The sequence below is a fragment of the Hemicordylus capensis genome, chromosome 2 (genome assembly GCF_027244095.1).
Source record: "Hemicordylus capensis ecotype Gifberg chromosome 2, rHemCap1.1.pri, whole genome shotgun sequence".
Taxonomy (NCBI): Eukaryota; Metazoa; Chordata; class Lepidosauria; order Squamata; family Cordylidae; genus Hemicordylus; species Hemicordylus capensis.
The window spans coordinates 185,642,540-185,667,316 of record NC_069658.1 but is presented as its reverse complement, the minus strand read 5'-3'; the positions used below and the strand labels follow the sequence as shown (position 1 = coordinate 185,667,316).

General features: G+C 47.8%; 1 protein-coding gene across 6 annotated transcripts; it reads left to right on the top strand.

Moving 5' to 3' along the window:
• The first annotated feature begins 3,063 nt into the window (after positions 1-3,063).
• On the top strand, positions 3,064-22,877 carry FAM3A (FAM3 metabolism regulating signaling molecule A). 6 transcript variants are annotated; one of them, XM_053300744.1, is made up of 11 exons: positions 3,068-3,291; positions 9,427-9,576; positions 9,914-10,024; positions 13,333-13,356; positions 17,825-17,896; positions 18,665-18,788; positions 19,024-19,082; positions 19,170-19,220; positions 20,651-20,735; positions 21,629-21,755; positions 22,084-22,877. In XM_053300744.1, the coding sequence occupies exons 2-11, from the start codon at positions 9,564-9,566 to the stop codon at positions 22,177-22,179; spliced, it is 762 nt and encodes a 253-aa protein (XP_053156719.1). In that variant the 5' UTR covers positions 3,068-3,291; positions 9,427-9,563; the 3' UTR covers positions 22,180-22,877. The 6 variants fall into 6 exon arrangements, with proteins under 6 accessions (XP_053156722.1, XP_053156724.1, XP_053156719.1 ...); XM_053300745.1 differs by lacking the exon at positions 3,068-3,291 and adding an exon at positions 3,528-3,676; XM_053300746.1 differs by lacking the exon at positions 3,068-3,291 and adding an exon at positions 5,705-5,832.
• The last annotated feature ends 1,900 nt before the right edge of the window (positions 22,878-24,777 follow it).

Below are 24,777 nucleotides of genomic sequence, written 5' to 3'. Positions count from 1 at the left end.
TCTTTATCCTCATTATAAGTAACATACTTAGAACAGAAACAGGCTTGACTGGGGCAAATACTTATTTTATTAAATAACACTTAGCCTAAGCACGACAGCTCCTGGCACCTAGGATTTATCAAATACTAGTATTTTATAGGGCCTGATGCATCCTCATTGGACTAAGGGGTCAGCTGACAATGTCCCATCCAGCGTCACAACCTAGTCCTAGAACATACCTTTCATTCATGGAGTCTCAAGTTGCATGGTTTGTTGAAGGGTCACAATGTGAGCATCACAGGAGATAAAGGGAGTGAGCCAGCTGTGCAGATACCTAATGTTTGCAAAGTGCATATACATGGTCTTGATCTTGACCTTCCTGAGATCCCAAGGTACATAGCCTTTCCATTTAGATATCTAAATGATGCATATTTAACTTTGTAATGCATATGCACTGTGCTGGTTAATCCATCAAGCTCTTTCTAATCAGAATTAGGCTGCTTTATCAGTGGCTGTTGCTGGGGTCTATCATGTTTCTTTTTAAGATTGTGAGCCCTTTGGGGGATAGGGAGCCATTTTTATTTATTTGTTTTTTAATCTATTTATTTGTATGTAAACCACTTTGGGAACTTTTGTTGAAAAGCGGTATATAAACATCCGTCATATTCGTATTATTGCCCATGGAGTAATTCAGAGCTGACACTCTCCAGGTGTTAACTGCATTTATTGTAGATGGATGGAATCACTATAAAGTGCAGTTATTTGTTTTGGTGTTCCTGTTTGACGTTTAATTATGTGAACTGCACATTTGTCAAGGTCAAATTATATTTCTAAATCTTCACATGTTTATGGTTGTTATAAAGCTGTCGAGTGTAGTTGGAGCTTCAGTTAATAACATTATGTCACCTGTATTTGCATGGGTGCATGATTCTCATATTTGTTCTGCGTTGTTGGAGTCAATACCCAGCACTACATCTGTCCAACTGAGTGAGGAGTGGCACAAGAATTAGACACAGCCATATTGGGTTCAGAGAGCCTCCTGATGAGTGCTTCTCTTGATCTGAATGTAATCTCATGTTGTCCTGTTTCATATTAGTATTCCATGTTGCAAGTATTTTTTTTCTATGTTGTTATTAATAATAGTAGTAAGAATAATTTTAATAGAGAACAAATTGTTATGGAGCACTGGAGCAGCCATTTAAAGTTCTTGCTGTTTTTATATGATACCATTATATAAGATAACTTGGAAAGTGTTTGGATCTTGAGAAATGTGACTGAAATATACTCAGTGATGTACTTCTAAGAGTTTCCACCAAGCACTATGCATTCCGTCCCTTCCAGCAGCTTTCCAATGTTGTGTCTATTGATGGGGATACTTCTTCTTCCTCCACATAATCAATATTATTGCATCTAGCAGCTATGATAGGAAGTGCTGCTGAGGCATTTTAATTAAATGGCATTGATCTAGATCAGATCTTCCCCCAACAGGTTTCAATGTCTTATTTCATAATATTTTTACTTCTTTCTCCCTATAGTCTATAGAATTACTTTTGACTGGCCTCGTATAAGTGATTTACCATGTCTGACTATTGTGATATCATGATATTGTTATATTGGTTTTGCACTTTGCTGAGATCTCTTAAAAAAGAAGGGCGTCAGTTAATTATGTTATTTCCCTTGTTATGCCTTCTCTATTATCTGGGCTCTCATATTCCTGAACCATTTGAAATAAAGTAAAGGTGACCATTTGAAATAAAGGTAATTTGAGCGCTGTGGCTGTCTTTGGTAGAATACAGGAGGGGTTTACCATTGCCATCTCCCACGCAGTCTGAGATGGTGATGTCTTTCAGCATCTTCCTATATAGCTGCTGCCCGAGCAGCGATTCAAACCGGCAACCTCTGGCTTGCTAATCATTTCCCCACTGTGCCATTAGGTGGCTATCTACCATTTGAAATAAAGTAAAATAAAGTAAAGTGTGCTGTCAAGGTCTGGTGGCCGCAGAGCCCTGTGGTTGTCTTTGGTAGAATACAGGAGGGGTTTACCATTGCCTCCTCTCATGCAGGATGAGATGATGCCTTTCACCATCTTCCTATATTGCTGCTGTCCTATATAAATATATCCAAGGGCGTAACTCTAATAGGACAAGGGGGGACAGTTATCTGGAGACCCACTGCCTTGGGGGGCCCCCAGAGGCAAGTCACATGACTGACGCCCCCAGCCGCGAACCCTCCCAGGGTTCCTTCAGTTTTATCCATCCTCCGAAACTGATGTGGGTGTTAAGACGTGGAGCTACCAGAACCAGGGGCGTTACTACTATTAGGCAAGGGGAGGTGGCTGTCTGGGGGACCCACGCCTTGGGGGGGCCCCCAAAGGCAAGTCAAATGTGAAGTGAGTGTGTGTGTATCAGCGAGGGGCCCATTTTAAAATTTTGTCTCTGGGCCCACTCCAGCCTCGTTACGCCCCTGACCAGAACAGCATGTCTTTCTCTAGTACCATTAAATGACTTGCATCGTCCACAATTTACAAAACCTTTAAAAAGATAATTTAGGATTATGTTCTATTGTGGCACATAGGTTTTATATATAGTAAGACGCTTTTTGTCACCACTATTTAGCCTCATTTAAGATTTCTTTACTTCATAAGCTGAGCTTCAGGGGGGGTGGCATTTTAAAATTTTGTCTCTGGTCCCACTCCAACCTTGCCCACTCCAACCCCTGAATATAGGGGTCCCATATATCTGGTCCCACTCCAACCCCTGAATATAGCAATGGATAATTTTTAGGAATAAATTGCTGAGCATAATTCCAGGGCCAGGCCCTGATTTGTGGGTGATAGTACGTGAATGAGGTCAGTAGACTGTGAGAAGCTCCATAGTAGGGATCCGTGAAAGATGAATCTTGAGAAGTGGATCGTACGTGGGGTTGGCGTGGGAGAAAAATCGCAGCGCGTGGATACGGTGGGTCCACCACCACCCTGACTGGAGCTGTGATCTGTGGGTTAAAGAGTCATCTCCGTCAGAGATTCGACAGCCTATCAGAAGCCCGCGATGGGCGGGACCATGTCGAAAGCGGGGGCTGGCTCAGCCTCCCACCACTGTTGCCCTGGAGGCTGGGCGGAGCTGTCGGCGGCCGCGCGGATTAGCAGCCCCAGTAGCAGCCGCAGCAGCAGCAGGAAGATCTAGCTTTAGGCCGGAGTGAGTCCGGAGACCTCAGAGACGGTGCAGGTCGTGGATCGGAGGCCTCGCCATACTTTTCGAGGCTGAGACGTCGGGCCGTCTCGAAGAAGTCGCCGAGAGCCATGAAGAGATCGGGGTACGTGGGAAACGAATGTATAGGGGGCAATTGCAATAGGAGGGACGGTGAGGCTGGAAAGGGAGGGGCGGATCGAAGATGCGCATGAACGGTGGGCGTGGGAACGGGAGACACGGACTGAAGGTGCCCCCCAGGAACTGTGAGGTGGGGTGCATTGGGGGTTTCACGGAAAGGCCTCGGGGGCGGGCTCCACCGTCCACATAGAGGAGGCGGCGGCGGCGGGTATGGTGTGCCTGGGGCTGTGGGTGGTCGGGTTGCTCGGGAGTAATCCTGGCTGAGTGAGGAGCAATTGGGACAGAACATAAAGCTGCCACTCTTCTGGCAACCGCTGTCTTCTCTAGGCATGTGACGGGTAGAAATGTAACTGGTGCAGCTCCCCTAGCAGGTAGGTGGTGTGATGGGGAAACCGTCACTTGTTCCATTTCTGGCTGTTGTGAAGCCGTTCCAGGCTCTGGAGCCAGGGCTGGTGGGGAGGGAAGAGCTTTAGTCCTAGATTAATGCAGAGGTCAAATAAGCCACACGACACATTGGGGTTAATAATACACAATGGTCAGGCTGGTAGGTCGGTATGTACGAATTGCAGAGTGGGCCCTCAGGGTGTCTTGATACTCTTTTTTTTATGTTAAGGGTCAGATCCCATTTCAGGGTGGGGTGGGTGGATAATAGATGTCGGGATCTTCAGAGTGCAGGCAGGAGTGAGGTAGCTGCTCAGACAGGCAGATAAACCAGGATAAGTAGAGAGAGAGAGAGAGAGAGAGAGAGAGATCCACAAGGGACTCTGCAAAGTTTAGAGGGGTTGATGGGCATTTGCTAAGGTCCCCCAAAACTGGCAAAACCCCATTGCCTTGAGTACTGCCATTCCCAATTTCCAGAGAGGTCAGAAGCGGCTTGAGAGAATGAGTGGTTTTTTATGTTTCTCCTTTTCCTGATAAGGGCAGTGAGGAAAATCCTGAAGCCTTCACCGGCTGTCAATAATGGTATAAGCTGATTCCAGTTTTGGATTTCAGGAAATGATTGTAATTTCAATATGTCAGTTTAAAGTTCAGTACTCTGTGGTTGTTATATTTGTTCATGCTGCCAACAGTTCTTTGATTATAAGTATGGAGAGAGATAGTTTTGCCCTGGGTGTCCTAGGTTGTCCATGGTGGAGTAGGGATTTGAACCTTGGTCTAAGGCTACTAATATACCACAGTGGGTTTGGTTCTGTTGTCATAGGGACATAGGAAGCTATACCAAGTCAGACCTTTGATTCTAGCTCTGTATTGTCTATACAAACTGGCAACAGCTTCTCCAAGGATGCAGGCAGGAGTCCTCTTGGAGATGCCAGGGAGGGAACTTGGAACCTTCTGTATGCAGATGCTCTCCCCAAAGCAGCTCCACCCCTTAAGGGGAATATCTTACAGTGCTCACGCATGTAGTCTCCCATTCATATGCAACCAGGGTGGACCCTGCTTAGCAAAGGGGACCAGTCATGCTTGCTACCACAAGACCAGCTTTTTCCAAGTCTACACAGCAGCAGCAGGTGGTGGTGGTGGTATAATGGCCTGTACCACTTTAGACTGCAAGTGGGGGAGCACGAAGCTCCCTGCAGTTAAAAAAAAAACCTAGCATAGTGGGGCAGGAGGTACTTTCCCGCCGCCCCTTGCCGAACTAGTTTTTTAATGCAGGAAGTTTACGTATATATGGGGGATACAAAAAATTGGCATCTGCGAACTGAAGTGGTACAGTCCTCTATACCAACTCAAGATTCTAAGTCTCCATCCTGCTGCATGTGGACACCTTTCCATCTTGGCTTGGAATGGTCTGCATCTTGGCAGTGCATCTGGAACAGAGACAGGCTTCTCAGCTGTTCCTCTTCAACTGCAGAAGATCTTTCCCTGGAGACTTGCGGGAGTCTGCGGCTGCCTCATGCATTTCCCGCCTCCTCTCAATGTGACAAACAGGTGTTAAAAACATGTATGTGCATGTATTGAGCTAGCTACTGTAATTTATGCTATGGTAACCTTGAGCCTGGATTACCACAAAGCAGGGGAGGATGCCTACTACGGGAAAGTGGGGCACCCCTTCCTCCCCCTCCGAGCACACCCCTACTTATAATTACCCCCCTTTCTCTCTCTCTGTTTTTCCTGTCTATCTGCCTGCCTGCTTCCTGCATCTTTTTTCATAAGTGGACAATTCCATGACTTGCCTGCAGGGGGTCTCACTTCCTCCTGCAGGCTCAGCTCTGTTTTAATCCTCCAATTATATATATTCTGAAACATTTGGGAAGCCTCCCCCCCCCCCCAAAAGTAGAATAATTAGCCGCTGTCCAGGTGACATGATCATTGCCTCCCTGGCCCAATCAAGAATGTAGGTTTAGCATGGGTTTAGCTTCCTGTTTGAGCGTCAGCTTCCCAATGCTCAGAAAAACCAGAAAGGGACAGGTAGGGAAGGAGGTGGACTGCCAGAAGGAATGACTTTTCTGCTGTTGCCTGTGGAGGGAGGAGCAAGAGATTCCAAAATCCAGATTCTAGGAAGTAAAATTAGATGGCAAATGATCAAGTGAGTGCTAATTGTAACTGAGCCACGCGCATTTAATTCTGTGCGGTCTGTGGGCATATTTTTAACTATGTGGAGTCTCTTCTCCCTTTGTGGTTGCTCCAAGGGGGCTTTTATTGCATCCTAGCCAGTTAACACTTTGTGCTGCAGACTCTTGCGGGAGGACTGCCCAGCTCCTGTTTTTGCCTCCCTTGATTGCCTCTTTCCCTCTGCAAAGAGTCTCCCTTTACTCTGAGTGATCCCTAAAGTTCCATTAATTTCAGTCACAGTTTGTTCGCTCGCATGTTTGTCTTTCTTTTCGGGAAGGAAGCAGCAAGATTCACCTTGATTTTTAAATCTGAGTCCAAAGGAAAGACAAAATGGCCCCAAACAAATGGACAAGCAAACAGTGCTTTGTTTTGCTGCTGGGGGAGTTTCCAGAGGGAGCGAGAGAAGTGATCCAGGATGTTAAAAATGCAGCAGGAAGCTATGAAATACAAGGAGTTAACTGGCTTGGGGAATGCCTGTTTCCCAAGGCGAAGGTCATGCAGGCGAAACACTGATGCCCAATTGCCCCCTGGTCCATGGACCCTGGGAGGAGGGCAGAGCCAGGAAACTCCTGTTTGTCTCTCACCACCCCCTTCTGCAGTTAAGCACAAGCCTTTTCCAACTCCCCCCCCTGTGCTTTTCCATGATCCATCCCCACAACTTGCTTCCATGCAACCCCAAAAGCTACAACTAGTCAGCCCCTTGGATGCCATCTGTTTGCTTCCTGCAATTGGATTAGTACCTTCAGGTTTCACACACCAATTGTAGGTTACTTAACTTTTGCATTTACTTGCTTTCCCTCCTTTCAACCCAATCTGTTTTGCAAACAGATTGTGATATCTATGGCTGCCTTTAAAACAAAAACAAAAAACAACTCCAGAAGTTTTCTGAGAGAGCTGCGCTCTTGCTGTCTCATGTATTTGGAATGCATATGCGCATTCACATATTGGGGCAAGTATGAATACAAGGTTAAACCAGGATGATTTGTGATTGCTGAAGATCAAGGGCAGTCCATGTCTCTCATCTGTTTGGATGGGGTCCTGGAAATACAGCTTTACAAGCAGTTTGCTCTTGGTAATGTGCTCTGCATCGTAAATATAGAGGCCGCTGGGTCACGACCAGCCCCAGGCCACACATTCTTTGCCTTATCCTGAAGAGCAAGAGGGGAAACCTTTGCTACCGTTCCTTGCAGTGATGTATGGTCATTGGTGTAGGTCAGGGGCATAACTATAATAGGGCAAGGGAGACAGTTGTCTGAGGGCCCACTGCCTTGTGGGGGGCCCCAAGAGGCAAGCCACATGACTGACTCCCCCAGCCGCGCACCCGCCTGGGCTTCCTTCAGTTATATTCATCCTCCAAAACTGATGCGAGTGTTAAGACCTGGAGCTACCAGAACAGCATGTCTTTCTCTAGTACCATTAAATGACTTGCATTGTCCACAATTTACAAAACTTTTTAAAAAATAATTCAGGATGATGTTCTAGATGTTCTGTTGTGGCACATAGGAGATATATATATAAATTTTACTATGGTTCTTGTTACCACTATTCAGCCTCATTTAAGATTTCTTTACTTCATGAGCTGAGCTGGTGGGGGGGCATTTTAAAATTTTGTCTCTGTGCCGACTCCTACCTTGCTACGCCCCTGGTGTAGGTGGCCATTACTCAAGTGAAAAAATGATTTAGCCAGACCCTAAAAAAAGAAAGAAATCTGTCTTGGGTTCTCAGCAATCATAAAGTTTGACTTAATGTAAATACAAGGGCTGCAATTTTATATTCATTTACTTTTGAGTAAGTCTCACTGAACTCAGTAGGATTTGCTTTAGAGTAAATATGCATAAGGTCAGGCTGCAACTTGACTTTTTGTCCCCACCACCACCATTAGAGTAGTCTCCCAGTGCGATCATTTTCCAAACTGTACTCTGCATACATGAGGTCTAGAAACTTAGCTTGTGTGTTTATGCATATCCCATCTCTTCCTGTTTAAGTAGTGTCATCTTATCACTTTTACCATAGGATTTCTATGAAGTAGGTCAGCATTTTTCTCCCTTTGTGAGTGCAGAACTTTGACTGTGGCCTTGTGTTTAGTACTTGCAATTTTTTAATCTTAAGAAAACAACTGGTGGTCAATTTCCTTGTGTAAGGGCAGATCAGTTGAGTTGCGTTTTATCTCCACCTGACACACAGCAATATGATAACATGATTGGTAAACCACAGTTGATAACCAAAGCTCTGATTTGGATGTTGCCAAATTTTAACCAGCCAAATAGTACCATTAGCTAGCTGCCTTTCACACTGCCCCACCAGCCACTACTGCTGCAAAGAGTCCTTCTATGGGTCTGCCTTGGAAATGTGTCAGAAGATACAACTCATTGAAAATGTAGTGGTGAAGCTCTTCCCACGAAGGAATTGTTGAGCTCTACCATGCTTGTCTTGAAGGAGGTGCTTTAGTGCATCTCAATGCAAAGTGCTGGTATTGGCCTCTATAGCTCTTCCAAAATGCCTGGGGCTTATACAAAAATGTGCCTTAAGATCGATAGAGGAGGCCCTCGTGTACCTACCTTCCGTTTCAGAGGGACAGTTGCAGGGGTCCACAGATTTCGATAGGCTTTGAAAACCCTGTCCCTCTCCTAAGCTGCAAGGGGAATGAATTCCAAGCTGGTTCAAGTGAAGAAGTAGAGGCTTGTACCTGTCACACTGGATTAGGAAGTGCTCCAAACTTGTGAGGGCAAGCCCTCCCAGCTTGAAGGAAAGCAGGAATGAGACTCTGCAGGCCCAGAATGACCGTTGGTGAGAACCCTTGCCCTTCTGTGGGGCCTGGGAAAGTCTGCAGATCTCTCCCTGCCTGTGTGTTGAGCCTTGGAGATGGTCGGACAGCAGTGAGATGTTTCACTGCTTTCGAGGCAGTGTGAGGTGAGGGAATCTACTCCTGCTGTTCTCCAAGCTCTTGTAGCTAGCAAGCATAATTATGGTCACTGCATGGTTGGCCACAGTAAGATGGAAGGTTTTCTTCGTAGTGATATTGCAGTTGTGGAATTCCCTCCTTGGGTTGGGCTGCCTGGCTAGCTCTCCCCCCAGATCTAGAAGGCTGACGAAAACATTTCCTTTTCAGGAGGGCTTTTGGCTTAATGGATTGTTGGAGCGTTTTAAGATGCTGTGTGATGTGGTCATGTGTTAGGTAATGTCGATGGTATTGTGATATGTATATGTGTGTGTGTATATAAATATAAATAAAATTGTGATGAGTGTGTATATATTTTAATATTGTGAACTGCCACACAAGCCTGTATTGGTTGGCTTGGTGGAATATGCTTAAAATTTTTTTTTTGGGAAGACTGGATTGGCTGCGGCTCACTACTAAGTAGACAAACCCAGACTTATTAGGTAAGAAATGGCCCATAATCTGAACACCTTGTGGAAACAATGCAGGACTTTTATTTCAGTTGCTTTATTTGGTGCTATGAAGGTTGACCTTTAATATGTGTGTGATTTTTTAAAAAAAGTTTTAATACTATTCCCTGAATGGAATAGTGCAAGCTATACTCTTTTTCTTTTTCTTCTTCTTTTTAAGTTTCTTGGGTTGGTTCAGAGTGCCGTATCTGATCTCTGTAGCTTGAAGGGTGCATGTGACTAACCCTCTCCAGCCCTGGCGCTTCAGGAGCCTAACAACATTGGATTCTCGCTGGTTCTGGACACCCTTGAGGGGCCATGAGACTAGCAGGTGAGTTGGAGCTGGAGAGAGAAGGTGCATTAAGAATGGCTGAGGCCAGAGACTTGCAATGCGAGTGTCAGCCTGCTATCCAAGAGGGCCCCTGGAGCCTTTAAGCAAAAAATTAAGGGGAGCATGGGGTGGTGAGACTGGCATGACTGTCACAGCTGGGTCCAGTGTTCCCTGTAACAGAGATTCCCAGATGTTGTTGACTACAACTCCCAGCATCCCTAGCTGTAGTGGCCTTTGGCTGGGGATTATGGGAGCTGTGGTCAACATCCTCCCTGTTCCAGGGAACACTGGTTGGGTCTTGTTGTCCATCTGACTCTGTCCCCCTCAATTGTCTCAGGTCCACTTCGTGTTGTTGTGATCATCTTGACGGCAGGACTTACCTGGATCCTCGTCAGCATCTTGTTGGGAACCCAGAGTGGCTTCTCTCGCCTGCAGCAGCTCCTCAGCAGTAAGAACCAGAATGGGAGAGGGAGAGGGATTAGGAGCACCAGGACGTTGGGGAAGTGGCTGGGCCTGAAGCTTCCGTTGCCTTCCCCTCTCCATGAATCTCCATATTCCTGCTTTCATTGTTTTATTTTTGGCTTGGTTCAAAAAAAGATGGAGACAGACATTATGCTTGGGGAGAGATTTTCCCTGTGCTGTGGAATGCTGGGGCACTGTACTTGGATACACTTTGGTCCCTCCACAATATGGTAATGCCTGAACAGGGCTTTTAAAAAAAAGATTAGACAGGCTTATGAAGGATAAGTCTAAATACAGCCAGATGTATTGAGCAACATCGCGATATAGCTAAATGTATGGAGGTGGAGCTGAGAGTGAAACGTACTGAGGCAGCATGCTTCTAAATCTCCCAGGTGTTGGGGAGAGACAAGGAGAGGAGGCCAGGACAAGGAGAGGAGAGCCACCGTGGTGTAGTAGCTAGAGTGCTGGACTAGGACCGGGGAGACCCGAGTTCAAATCCCCATTCAGCCATGAAACTAGCTGGGTGACTCTGGGCCAGTCACTTCTCTCTCAGCCTAACCTACTTCACAGGGTTGTTGTGAGGAGAAACTCAAGTATGTAGTACACCGCTCTGGGCTCCCTGGAGGAAGAGCGGGATATAAATGTAATAATAATAATAATCTTCATACGCTGCTTGCTGAAGGCACCTGGCTGGCAGCGCTGTTGGGATCAGAATGCTGAGATTCAAAACGCCTTGGCCTGACTCAGCAAGGCCATCCTTATGTTCCCACGGTGAGCTGTGGAGGAAATCCTCACACTGCTTTCGTCCTCTGAGCTAGATCTGCCTGTGGCTATGTCACCTAGACAAGGAGAGAGACTGGATATTCATATTGAGCCCACTGAAGGGCTCATTCTATCTGCCTCTTCCAGATCTGAATCTATGTGCCTAAGATCTATATGCCTCTTCCCTTTGAAATTGGAAGAACAATTTGGATTGGAGCAAGGAGAGGCCAGAAGTTGCTCAGATGCTCCGTCCCTTTGTCACTTACTGTGTGTAATGAGCATTAATTCATACCTGCCTCTTAAAAGTATTTTAAATTTTCCAATACCAGATCTTACTCTGGTAAATTAGCCCACGAGTACAGAATCTGCACTAACTGCTCAAATGCAGATTTACTCCCCTTTTCCTGATCTGTCGCTGCTCTGTTTTTGTTGTATCCTGCCCTGCCTCTGAGGAACTCTTAACTGGCATATATGGCTAAGCTGTTTTATTCTTCCAGTGGCCTTGTTAGGTTAGGTGGACAAAAGGTAGCTGGCCCAAGGTTGTCAAGCAAGTCTGCTAGCTGAATAGGGATTTGATCCCTGCAGTCCAAAGGGAACACTCTCCACCAGTCAGGTGCGGAGCCTGACCTCCGGTTGCTCTTGTGCGGCAGCGGCCCTGCTGACCCCGCGTCTGACATCAGATGCGAGGGACGTGGTCTAGCTCCCAAACGGATCCTTGAGACTCTGTTTGGGAGTTGGAGTTCAACTCCCAAAGGGGCTGCGCGGCCCCCGTTCGGGAGCTAAACCAGCATCCCCGCATCAGACGTGGGTGTGTGGGTGTGTCGAGGCCGTGGGGCACGGCCCCTGATTGGGCACGGCCTGGGTTCTTTGAACCCGCTTGCCCAATGGTGGCTCCACCCCTGCTACCAGAGTTCCCTCTAACAGGGAATCCCAGATATTGTTGACTATAACTCCCATAATTCCCAGCCAAAGGCCATCACAGCTGGGGTGCTCCCTGGAGGAATACTGCTCTCCACTATACCATAGCAATAGCAATAGCACTTACATTTATATACTGCTCTATAGCCGGAGCTCTCTAAGCGGTTTACAATGATTTAGCATATTGCCCCCAACATTCTGGGTACTCATTTTACCGACCTCGGAAGGATGGAAGGCTGAGTCAACCTTGAGCCCCTGGTCAGGATCGAACTTGTAACCTTCTGGTTACAGGGTGGCAGTTTTACCACTGCACCACCAGTGGTAAACATGTGTGATATATACCAGTGCTGCACAGCATAAGGCCCAGGGGCCAGATCCAGCCCATGAGGACATTTTTATTGGCCCAGGCATTCAGCAGCAGCAGGAGCCCCAACATTTGGCATTTGTGTGGGGCTAGAACAATCGGGTGCCCACTGACTGAGCAAGGGCAGGGCTTATTTTCTGGCTTTTATTTTCTTTGTTAAAATCATGGGCCCCTGCGGGGAGGGAAGGACCCACAACTAACTAGTAATTGCTTTAATATTATCTTTATAATTAATTTTTACCATAATAATCAATGTACTGAAAATTGACTTACCCCCCTCCCCATACATCATCATGGTTGTTTCTGGCCCACTGGGACGTTTGAGTTGTGCACTCTTGATAATATACCATATATGGTTTATGGTGGAGCTGTTCCATGCTCTGATTTTTACCTGGTGTAATGACACTTTTTATTTTCTAGACTGTAATCTCATATCTGAGGCTCCTTAAGTGTCTAAATCCTACATATGAGTCCCCTCACTCCTAGTGCTTGCAGTCCTTTTGGAGAAATTACAGTTTTATTTACCTGAATCCAATACTAGGTTTCCCCCCCAAGTTTTTTGATGTTAGAAATTGGGGGCTCATTTTAAGTTCAGAATCCTCTTCCTTTTGGATAAATATAACCATTATTTAACCTCTCTTTTTTAAGAGGATCATTTTAAATTTAGGGTTGTCTTCTATTGGGGCACATATGGTATTACACAGTGGAATATATGGGCTCTCATGAGGCTTTTGGAACCCTTTGTTGCTTGACTGGGACGCTGTAGTCATTACGACAGAGGGTGAGAGCTGTATTTTCTTGTTACTGCAGAGTATTGCACTGTACTGCCTTTAACGTGTAACCTGAAGAGCTTGCTGCTTATTTTATTTATTTATTTGCATGTATATCCCACCCTTCCTCCAAGGAGCCCAGAGCAGTGTACATGGTTATGTTTGTCCTCATAACAACGCTGTGAGGTAGGTTAGGCTGAGAGAGATGCGACTGGCCCAGAGTCACCTAGTGAGTTTCATGGCTGAACCAAGCCATATATTTTCAAGCCTGCCAGTTCAAGAAGAGCCTCAGGTTGAAACTCTGGAAGGAAAATGAATCCCATGCACCTGCTTTGTTAATGTGTACAAAGGTTAATGTAACTTGATCTTGATACCTGGCTATTAACATCTCTCAGGAGTTTAGGGATTGATGCGGTGTGGTGGCTGAAAGAACTTTGGTGTGGATCTTACTAATGCTGTCATTCTTTGGCTTCCTTGCAGGTCCTGATGGGCCTCCCACAGCAGGTACGTGACTTTGGCTTGGTCCTCATGGAATCTAACCCCTTACCCCTGCCAACGTTGAATTTTTTTTGGTTACGTTTATATCCCACCTTTACTCCAAGGAGTTCAGAGTGGTGTACAAGGTCCCCCTCTCCCCATGTTATCCTTGCAACAACCCAGTGTGGTAGATTAGGCTGAGAGATAGCATGAGTGGCCCTGGGTTAGGGATGTGCCCTCCTGGGAGGGTGGGCTACTTTAAGGGACAGGGAGGGCGTGTGTTGGCCATTTGTGTGGTGATGCTGAATGAGGCTGCAAGGAGGAACACTGCAGCCCCATGCCCACACTTTTTGGGAGAGTGCTGGCAGGGGGAAAGCAGCAGGGATGGGCAGGTAGGAGGCACCCTCCCTGTCCCTTAAACTAAACCCCTGCCCCAGCCTCCAAACCGAGTCGAACACTGGTATTTCGAACCGGTCCGGTGCTCCAGAAAAGGAGCACTGAACTGGTTCCATGCACATTCCTACCCAGGATCACCCACTGAGCTTCATAGCTAAGTGGGAATTCAGACCTGGGTCTCCACAGTCCTAGTCTGACACTCTAACCACTACACCACACTGGCTTTGAGTTCCCACTAAGCTGAAAGGTTTTTTTCAGCTTGTCAAAGCATAACTAAGGGCCAGGCTAGATGATACGCCTGTTGCATAAATTGTGTCTGTGTACTTTCTGTTGTTAACTGCATGCGTGAGGAGGCCCGGATCAGGATTACAGCTGGGGGAGGGAGCTTAAACTGTCTGCCCCTGCCACAGTCCCAAGTTCTTTCAACCATCTCTCATGGCTACTGGTTGCTTTAAGACAGCAATTCCCAAACTGTGGTTTCTTTACCCCTTTGTAGTTTCCTGTAGGGCAGCCTCTGGGTGTTCCAAGCTTCTCTTCTGTCTGGTGCTTAACTGTCCAGGCAAAACATCAACTGCTTTTATGATTCATGTTTCACCTGATAAAAACAAAAACAGTGCCATCCCTCCCACGAGTTTTGGTAAAGCAGTTTGTTTCACTAACCCTCCCTAAGCACAGGGATGCAGAGATGTTGGCTCAGTTCACCAGCTAGACAAAAATGTTACTAGTCAGATGATTCCTCATGTTATGGTGGTACACTTACTATTAGGAAGAAGCTACACCAGTCTGCCACATATAAGAACAGCCCTGCCAGATCAGGCTCATCTACTCCAGCATCCTGTTTCGCACAGTGGCCCACCAGATGCCTCTGGGAGCCTACAGGCAGGAATTGAGGGCATGCCCTCTCTCCTGCTGTTACTTCCCTGCAACTGGTACTCGGAGGCATCCTGCCTTTGAGGCTGGAGGTGGCCTATTGCCCTCTGACTAGTAGCTGTTGATAGACCTCTCCTCCACAAGTCGCTTATGTGTTGTGTGAAAAAGTACTCCTGTTTGTTGGTCCTAAATTCCCTGGTAATCAATTCCATGGGATGACTCCTGGTTCTAGTGTTATGTGAAAGGAAGAAGAATTTCTCTGTATCCACTTTCTCCATACTATGCATGATTTTATAGACCTCTATCATGTCTCCCCGCAGTCATCTTTTTTTTTTTCTAAACTAAGAAGTCCCAGGTGTTGTAGCCTTGTCTCATAAGAAAGGTGCTCTAGGCCCCTGATCATCTTGGTTGCCCTCTTCTGTACCTTCCTACAATGTCCTTCTTTACATGTGGTGGCCAGAATTGTACACAGTACTCCAAGTGTGGCTGCACCATATTTTTGTATAAGGGCATGATATAGATATTAGCAGTTTTATTTTCAGTCCCCTTCCTAATGATCCCCAGCATGGAATTTGCCTTTTTCACAGCTGCCGCACATTGAGTTGACACTTTCAATGAGCTGTCCACCATGACCCCAAGATCCCTTTCCTGGCATTTTATATAAGTATAAAATACACACACAAACCATTGTGTAAGAAGCTGCTCTAAGTATGCTTAAGCTGGAAATAAGAGAGCGACAGAAAGAAAATGCCTTGTTAAGAAGGCCTGCTTTCAAACGGAGGCATTGACTAGGTTACAAATTAAACATTAACAACTGAAAAGATTTTAAAAGAAAGAACTGCTAAGAACGTGTTTGGCCACTGATTTGCTTTTCCATGCAGTGAGAAATGCAAATATAGATATTTATGCTGTGTTCTCACACTGGCTTGACATAGTTAATCAAACGGTAGCCTAATGCATATATTCTCCCAAATCTAATTGAGTCTATTGCAATAAATTCCTGTGGCTTTTAGCAGCAGTCTTGCCTGAATAAGCACTCTAGGGTTTGACCGAATTACAGTAGATCCTGATATTAGGTCTTTCAGCAGTAAAGTTCTGCTGAAAAGACCTCACCGCTGCAGTGTCTCCCTCCATCCAGATGCTGGTGGGGGAGTGGAAGCACCCCCTGGGCAACAAGGTGTTCCCTCTGCTCCTCACCGGGCCTGTACAACTTGCTGCCTTGGGTCACATTGAAGACGTTGCCTTCGATGGCCAGGAGGATCCACAGCGTGCACGTGCCGTTGTACTCGCGCAGATGCTGCCAAGTGAAGTCCCGCCGCTTCATACAGAGCAGGCGAGCCGCTGGGTCTGCTGCCTTTCCACCCGCTGCCACTACTGTGTTAGAGTGGGGAAGCCGGCTCTCCTGCTCTGACTGCAGCAAGACCCTGTTGGAGATGGTGATGGGCATGTATGCCCATAATCCACTTGTGGAGTTCTCTGCCACAAGATGTGGTGACAGCCAACAACCTGGATGGCTTTAAGAGGGGCTTGGATCACTTCATGGAGGAGAGGTCTATCAATGGCTACTAGTCAGAGGGCTATAGGCCACCTCCAGCCTCAAAGGCAGGATGCCTCTGAGTCCCAGTTGCAGGGGAGTAACAGCAGGAGGGAGGGCCTGCCCTCAATTCCTGCCTGTAGGCTTCCAGCGGCATCTGGTGGGCCACTGTGCGAAACAGGATGCTGGACTAGATGGGCCTGGGGCCCGATCCAACAGGGCTGTTCTTATGTTCTTATGCACCCTGACACCATTATCAAGGTGCATGCACACCTTTCGCCTACCCCCAAGTAGGGGTCTTGCTGGCGGGAAAAAGGCAGTGAAGGGGGGGGGCTCTGGAGGCACACACAAGGACAGGGCAATTTCCCCACTTGTCAGGCAACATTTTTCACTTGTCTCAGACGAGTGTACGAGTGGATTTCGGCAGCCCTGCCAATGGGTGTTGTGGTGACTTTGAGGGAAACAAGTGTCTGCTGCTGAAATAGAATGGAAGCTTTAGACAGAAGCTTTTGTTAAAACTAATTGCTGATGATGTCCATTTCCCTACTTGTCAGACAACATTTTTCATCTCAGATGAGTATATGAGTGGACTTCTGCAGCCCTGCCTAAGCATGTATTGCTGCATCAATGTGGAAAACTTTGGCCCTTGAGGGGTAGTTGGTTCCTCATACTGAAAACAGAAGCAAACCAATTGTTGTTGCATCAAGGATTTTGTACTGCTGGAGGTACTTGCAATTATCTGGTGTCCCCGGAGGGATATGCACTAGCCATTCGTGTTTAGGAGCCTCTGCTCTAGTAGAAAAGCTCGCACTGATGCCCCCCTTGCTGGGGCAAACAACAGCAATGGTAGAGGTCCAATCCAGATCAGGACCACGGTGGGGACAAAGGGTTAAAGTTCCTGTTGCAGTCCTGATCCAGGTCAGCCTTCTCCCCGCTCTCCCACAGTGTTCTGTTGGCATTAGAAAAATGAAGCAGGCAACCACAAGACAGGTATGTTGTGTAGTCTGCCCCTAAGGCAGCAGAGACAGGCAGCTTGCCTCCTGGTGCTTTTCACTTTGGATCCAGAGGAAGGCAGAGAAAGGGCAAAAGGAGGGAGCAAGGATGGGTGTGAAGTAGGGTCCTTAAGGAACTCTCTGCAGGGGAAGCCTTCTGTCAGGAAACCAAGGAAGGGGAAGGTTTGTCTCGGGCTGTGTGTGGCCCAGTCACACAGCACCAATGGCGGAGGGTTGCAAAGTTTGTCATATAGCACTGACCTCAAGGGAGAAGCTCCAGTCAACACACACACACACACAAGAAATAAAGGGTTTTAGGAGGGGCAGGGAGAATCTGGGGTTGGCAATTGCCTCTGCTGCCTTGGGAAGACCAAGGTCACCATCTCCAGCTTCTGTCCAACACTGCTTAGTTAGCTTTCTTGTAGATAAAGGGTCCATGACACTCTCACCTCCCATATGCAACGGGTTTGGCTCCCCCATCACCATCACGCCCACCCCAACAGAGTGAGCTTGTGGTGGCCAGTGGGAAAGAGACACACACCAAGGGCTCGCCAAAGAGTGTTGGAAGGGTGCTTGGGAGACTAGGAATCCACATGCCTTCCCCCTGCCCCCATTTCCTCTGTGTGCCTGCCCTGGCTTTGTATCTGTTTTGCTATCCCCATAATCTACAGGTTCTCCCTCACCCCATCCTGGTTCTTCTCAGGTTGGGACAATTCATTTGATCAGATCAGAGTGGTCCTGGCACCAAATAGAAGCAGCAACTATAGGCATCACAGTGAGTTCAGATGAGTTGAAAGGGCTGGGGTTGAAGGGTGGTGGTGCAGCAGACCATGAGAGATGAATTTATAGAGAAGCGAGACTTCTTCCAAACCTTCCGGGTTTCCACACCACCCCATTCGGAGGGCAAGATTTTGGCCTGCCCCAACTCGCAGCAGAAAGAACTTCCTTCCTGTTTCTTCAATGCTGGACTTTGACTCAATGGCAGAGTCTGTGTCTTGGATGTAGAAGACCCCCCACCCCCCGGTTCCATTCTTGGTATTTTTTTTGATTAAGAAGGATGCTGAGTAGCAGGGCTGGGGAAGATCTCTCCCTGACACTTTGGAGAGCTGCTTCCAGTCAGAAGAGATGGTGATGAACCAGATGGACCCATGGTCTGACTTGGTATAAGGCAGCTCCATTTAACTTGCCTGGTGCCAGATCTTCAGCTGATAGGGGACTGGGTCTTTTTGGCCCTTGGGGTGGAAAGAGTGAGGGTAGTGCCATGTTCCTCTGAGGGTTAAGGGAGTAGCACTAGGCCAGCATTGTTACAATGGATAAGGTGGGCAGGGTCTTTAGAGTGGGTGAAGGCTGACACTGTGTTCTTTGGGGACACCTTGGGATGAAGGTCAGTGCTGCATCTTTGGTTCAGCGGATAAATCGCTGTGCTGTTCCTCCTCCCAGAGTCATTGGCCAAGTGGTAGTGCAGGAGATATCACAATGGGAGAAAAAGGGGCACTTCTAGCCATGAGATTTTAGGCTTTCTTGGTCTTTGCTATCTTCTCAGAGCCCAGGCCCAAGAAGTACAAGTGTGGCCTTCCTCAGGCCTGCCCAGACCAGTCCTTGGCCTTCCGGATCACTAGTGGTGCAGCTAATGTCATTGGGCCCAAGATCTGCCTTGAGGATAAAATGTGAGTTGGTCTCATTGGGGAGGGAGGACTTGGGAAATGCCTTGTGGACATCCCTCTGATCTGGGGCAGCAGGAGTACATCTCACTCATGGGCTGCCTCTGCTTAGCTAGACCCTTGATGGTGGGCTGCCTGTTCCAGCGGAAAGCCTTGGCAAAGCAGATGTGGCCCTGCTGTAGCCTTATTGTGTGTCCCTCTTGGTGGGGTTGTTGCTGACCTTCCCTGTTCTTCCTTCCAGGCTCATGAGCAGTGTGAAGAACAACGTAGGCCGGGGCCTGAACATTGCACTGGTGAATGGTGAGGTGGGCTCCTGGGGCACGAAGGGTGTTGCTGTTTGACATCACACCAAGCCCGTCACTCATGCTGTTGTGCTCTGCTTTGCAGGGGTGAATGGAGAGCTGATTGATGCCAAGTTCTTTGACATGTGGGCAGGAGGTGAGCACGTGCAGCTGGCAGGAGTTTGGTATCCATGGTAGGACAAGAGGGACGAGGAGGAAGAGGGATTCCCCACTGGAGGCTAGTTGCAAGATCTTGGAAATGGTGTTCCAGAACAGTTGTGGGATGGTCTCTGGAGGTAGAGGAAGCAAGTGAATGCGTTGTGTGTTGGTCGGCTTGTGGTAGGCTAGGAAACCTGGAGACTCCATAGGAACAGAATCAGGAGGGTGAGCTGGCTCACCTGGTCCAGGGTTTGGGGTATGATGGGGAGAGATAATCTGCAGGCTGTCTCTGAATAGCGGCGTTTGAGGCAGTGCAAGCAGTTCGTAGTGAGGCAAGGTGGTTTTGGTGCCCAAAGACTCACGCTAGAGCTAGGGAGGTCCTGGATTGCCCCTTGAACACACCCTATGGATGCTGCACAGCCTTGGATGCTTGAGGAGCAGCAGGATCTGGGGCCAGCAAAAGCCCAGTGCAAATGCACCCTAACTTCTTAAAGGGTACTTAGGATTACAGAAGACCTATGATGATCCTCACAGGGGACATTATGGTGAAGCATTCTTGTGGAGAAAGAGATTGGGGACGGTGGGGGGGGGTTCAGGTGGGAGTCATGGCCAGGGTTGTGTGCCCTCTGTGCCAAAAAGCAGAATTCTGCACCCAGGCAATTCACACTCGGTGCCAAGAAAATCTGCTTCTACTTTGAATATGTATGTACTGCTTTTCAACAAAATTCTCAAAGCAGTTGACACAGGAAAAAATAAGATACGAGAGGTTCCTGGCTCACATTCTTTAAAAGAAACATAAGGTAGATACCAGCAATAACCACTGGAGGAATGCTGTGCTGGAACTGGATAGGGACAATTGCTCTCTCCCTGCTAAATGTAAAAGAATCTCCACTTTAAAAGGTGCTTCTTTGCTAGCAGTGTTTAAGCTGAATACTGCAGAGTGTACATATTATGCAAACGGAGCCTCTTTGCATATTCTCTTATTTTGCATCATTTTCATGTGTGATTTTTCTTCCCCTACTTGCATGCTTGATTCTGGGTCTGGTTTTACTGCTCCTGGAGAAGGGCAAAGGTCTGTGCAGGGCACTGAAGTCCTGCCAGGGTATTTATTAGGTATTCAGCCACCCACCCCCCCTCTAGCTTTTGAGATATTGGCAGCTGTTGCCCACACACTTCCAAGTTATCTTTGCCCCCACATTGGCTATGGGCTAGAAATTTGCTTTTGTAACTGAAAACAACTAAAATTCTCCAGAAGCTGAATTTGGCCCCTAGTGCTTTATTCGGTGACTTAATTTTTATTTTGGCACTCCTGCAGAATTGTGGTATGCACACAGCCCTGGCTGTGAGTCCGTGAAGCTTTGGAGGAGCAGTTACGTTGAGACATCCTTCCTTACTACTTTTCTCTTTCCCATTCTCCACCTCTTCCAGATGTGAATGAGCTGTTAAAATTCATCCGGCCATTGCATGAAGGGACGCTGGTGTTCGTAGCTTCATACGATGACCCGGCCACAAAGTGAGTGTTCCAGGAGCCAGCAGGCATGCCTTACCCTCCACGAGGCAGTGACTTGTGCTCAGCATCAGGAAAACGACCTAATTTGTATAAAAGAGATCTGAGGTGGTTGGTAAAAATTTCCCTCCATTGTACCCCCCACAAGCTTACTTGAGGGGCTGTAGCGCCATGAAGGAGTAACTGCTTTGCAGGCAGAAGGTCCCGAGTTCATTCCGTGGCATGTTATGTGTGAACCCCGCCAGAGAGTTTGTGAGCACCAGACTGATCTTCAGAAGGAGGAAGGGCAAACTATCCCTTCTGACCTCTCTTCATCTTGGACTCTTTTGCTGCTGCTCTCTGAGGGTGTGTTGGGATGCTTACTCATGAGGTCAGCTGGCTCCAGACTCCCACTGAAAATGCAGATCTTCCTAACTGGCAGATGTGCTCAAGGCAGGGAGGGCATGAGTGGTTCTTTTCTAGTGTGAGGCTGTCGGCTGCCCCAGCTGGCAGATCCGCAAGGGCTGGAAGCAGTGGATCTGCCAGCAAAAGAGGGATCCATTTCCGGTGAGCCAGCAAAGCTGATGTTCAGCCACCCTGTGGAACATCAGGGGAAAAGTTGGTTCCTCTCTAAAGAGGCCCCTACTCTTTCTCACAGCCAACCCAGAAAGGAGTGCTGATGAGCTTGTCTCGTGGGGCAAGCCCAGCTGCTCCTAGGCTATATTCTGGGAAGCAAGCTGGTACAAGTGCACCCTGATTTAATCCAGTGCCGTGGAGGGGTGTGGTGGTGCAGAAGTTGGAGGTTGATGCTTAGGAGGGAGTGTTATGCGGTCTAAATCGGCTGGGAGGTAATCGAGGGTGAGGGCAGAGGGGCATGAGTTGCGGTGACTCATTTGCTCCTGTCTTCCGTTCTTATCCAGAATGAATGAGGAGACCCGCAAAATCTTCACGGAGCTGGGCAGCAGCATTGCTAAGGATCTGGCCTTTCGTGACAGCTGGGTCTTTGTGGGAGCCAAAGGGGTGCAGGATAAGAGTCCCTTTGAACAGGTACTGGGACCTCTTCCTTTCGCAGGCACTGAGGCTGTTTTGAAGTGTTTGGGAGATTAGCCCTGCACTCACTGGGAGGATTGCTGCGAGGAGGCTGTAGCTCAATGGGAGAGCATCTGCTTTGCATGGAGAAGGTCCCAGCTTCAATCCCTGGCAGCATCTCCAGGAAGGGCTGGGAGAGACGCCTATCTGAAACCTTGGAGAGCTGTTGTCGGTCAGTGTACAGTACTGAGCGAGACTGACCAATAGTCTGTCTCGGTATAAAGCAGCTTCCTGTGTTCCTCAGAGGCAGGGAGAAGTGTAATCTCTCGTTTGGGTTTTTCCATAGCACATCAAGAACAGCAAGAGCTCCAACAAGTATGAGGGCTGGCCTGAAGCACTTGAGATGGAAGGCTGCATCCCACAGCGAACAGCGGATGCCTAGTGAGGATCGGTCTCCGTGAAGCCTGCAGCATCTCTGCCTGTGTGGTGGGAGGAAGGTCTCTGTCCATCTGCCTGTTGCCTTCCCACACGATGGCAGCTGTCCGTTCTCTCCCTCTGTGGCAGCCTCTCCTGGTACTGCCTTAACTAGGCAATCAGTCGTCGTCCCCCCGTCCCCCCCGCTCTAAAGAGTGTGCCTGGACCAGTCCCTGGGAAAGTGAGGGTGCTCAAAAATGATACCTCTGGACCAGCCCCCAACCCTCCTCTAGTGCCTTATTTCTCTCTTGGGTCCAGGATGTACTTCCTTTGCCCCTTTTCCTACGGCTGTGAATTCTGGGAGCGATTTGGTACCCTTGGCTGAGGTTTTAGCTCAGGAACTGTGCTCAGAAGGAAGACCAATCTTTTTCTTTGATAGTCGCTGTGGCTCAAGTAAAGGTGCGTGTGCTCTGTGTGTGTGTGTATATACACATATATTGTTTAAGGACAATCCTTTGATAAACCCTTGAAAGTCACTCAATTGCTGTTCCCTGCAAGGTAATGTTGATGCTTTCTTTGCTATGGGAAGAGAAGAAGGATCCGAGTCCATCCCTAAGGCACACTTCTTTATTTCTTTATCCACAATGGAGGTACTGAAGGCTGGATACTCCCATGTTTAAAACCTTGTGGCTAAATGGCCTTTCCCAATAAACAGTGTGTGCAACAGCTGGAGTTTAGTGTCTTTCCCTGCTTCCTTCCACATCCTCTGAGTGCATATAGCCTCTCCGCTAATCCATATAGTTCAGGGGCAGAGCTACGATTGGGTGGACAGGTCCGACGAACCCACGCCACCCTGCCAAGGGGCCACCTCGCTCCCTTTCCCTCCACCTCGCCAGCTGCCTGCCACCGTGCTGTTTTCCATGGTGGCAGCGCACTGCCCATCCTCAGCATGGCCTGCAGCCCGCTGCTGCCTCCCAGCCACTTGGGGACAGAGTCAGGTGGAGCGCAGGTGCGAGCAGCATCGCCAGAGCCTGCCCTTGCTGCCACAAGAGGGCTGCCCATGAGAACACAGGCTGCCCATGCCCTCCCTACACCACTGATCTTGTTCGCCCCTTGGGAGCCACAGTCGGTCACTACGAGTGTGACTGTGCCCTTGCAAGATCTTTTGTAGACACCTGTAGCCAGCAAGGGTGGTAGATTCCAGTGTGAAGAACTTGCTTCTCCATCCCTCTCTACCAGGGTGGAGGCTCTCTTCTTCCATGCATCTTGCCCATCTTTTCCCCTCCCTTTATTTGTCTGTGGCCCAGTTAATGTACTGATGACAGCCTTACCACTCCACCATGTATCTGGTATGTGAGCTGGGTGCTTTGCAATTGGGCATCATTGTGAAGAGGTTGGCCTGTGCAGTTTTCCACCACCACTCTGTAAAGGGAGAGAAATCACGTGATTTTTTTTTTTTGGCAGGAATGGCTATCGCACTTCCTTGGAGGGGGTAGGGGGAGGATATCAGACAGAAGATGGAGGACAGCTGCTATCAACCAGCTGAAGCTGCTGCTTCATTTTGAGTCCTTTAAAGCAGAGATGTCAATCAGCCCTACAACTGCCCTCTGATTTGGGGCTCTCTCTTTCTCTCTCCGTCTCCCCATCACCCCACTGCTTGCCTGTTTCTCCCTCCTTCTTGACATATGGTGAGACTTCCTTCACCACCTCCACCACTACCAGCACAATATAATATAAAATTTGTATGCAGAAGTTTGGCATGATCCCATTAGCTTTAACAGCAATTCTCTTCTGGGATTAGGAATAGCAGCCAGCAGGGGGCAGCACCTCCACCTGTCTTACAGTTGTGCTTGGATCTGACTTCTAGAGGGGCAGCTGTGTCCATTATGGCGAAAACAGAGATACGACTATTGGACTTCTTGTATCATTGGATCTAGCTTCAAACGCATGGCTATCCTCAATTGGCAGGGTCTGAGAGTGTGTGTGTGTGTCTGTCTGTCAAACAGACAGACACACACACAATGAGGCCAAATAGCCATGCAAGAAGTATAATCTGTGATGGTTTGATGTAAAGTTTAAATGTGATTCCGATAAGCACAGTGACAATTCATGGCAGCGATAACTGGCAAGAGCATCAAAGCTAGGAAGATACGTATTTTTATGGGCAATCTTATTCCGATGAATAATTGAAAGATGCCAAGTTGCTGTTCTCTGGAAGGTAATGCTGATGTTTCATTTGTTATGGGAGAGGGATCTGAGCCCCTCATTCATACCCCCCCATGCAATGTTTCTTTGTTAAGTTGTGGTGGAGAGAATCGAGGCCCCACGCTCAAAACCCTTGTTGCCAATGACATATTCCAGTAAGCAATGAGCAACTTGCCTATGGCAAATAAAAATTGATTCTAAGTGGACAGACGTGTTTTTGCAAACTGGAGGTATTGATTCTTTTCTATTTTCAGACTGTCGATTTGCCTTTTGACAACATTAATTTGTTGTTTGGCAGGCAGGTGTAGGCTATTTATTATTATTCAAAATATTTATACCCCGCCTTTCCAGTACACTACCACTTGGGGTGGCTCATAACATTAATAGATACAACGTAAAGTAAAAGATAATAAAATTTAAA

Excerpts from the sequence above, each read along its gene's own strand:
- FAM3A (XM_053300744.1), top strand. Across the intron at positions 10,025-13,332 it reads CCTGCAGCAGCTCCTCAGCA|GTCCTGATGGGCCTCCCACA; the intron begins GTAAGAACCAGA and ends GCTTCCTTGCAG. Across the intron at positions 19,221-20,650 it reads CTTTGACATGTGGGCAGGAG|ATGTGAATGAGCTGTTAAAA; the intron begins GTGAGCACGTGC and ends CACCTCTTCCAG.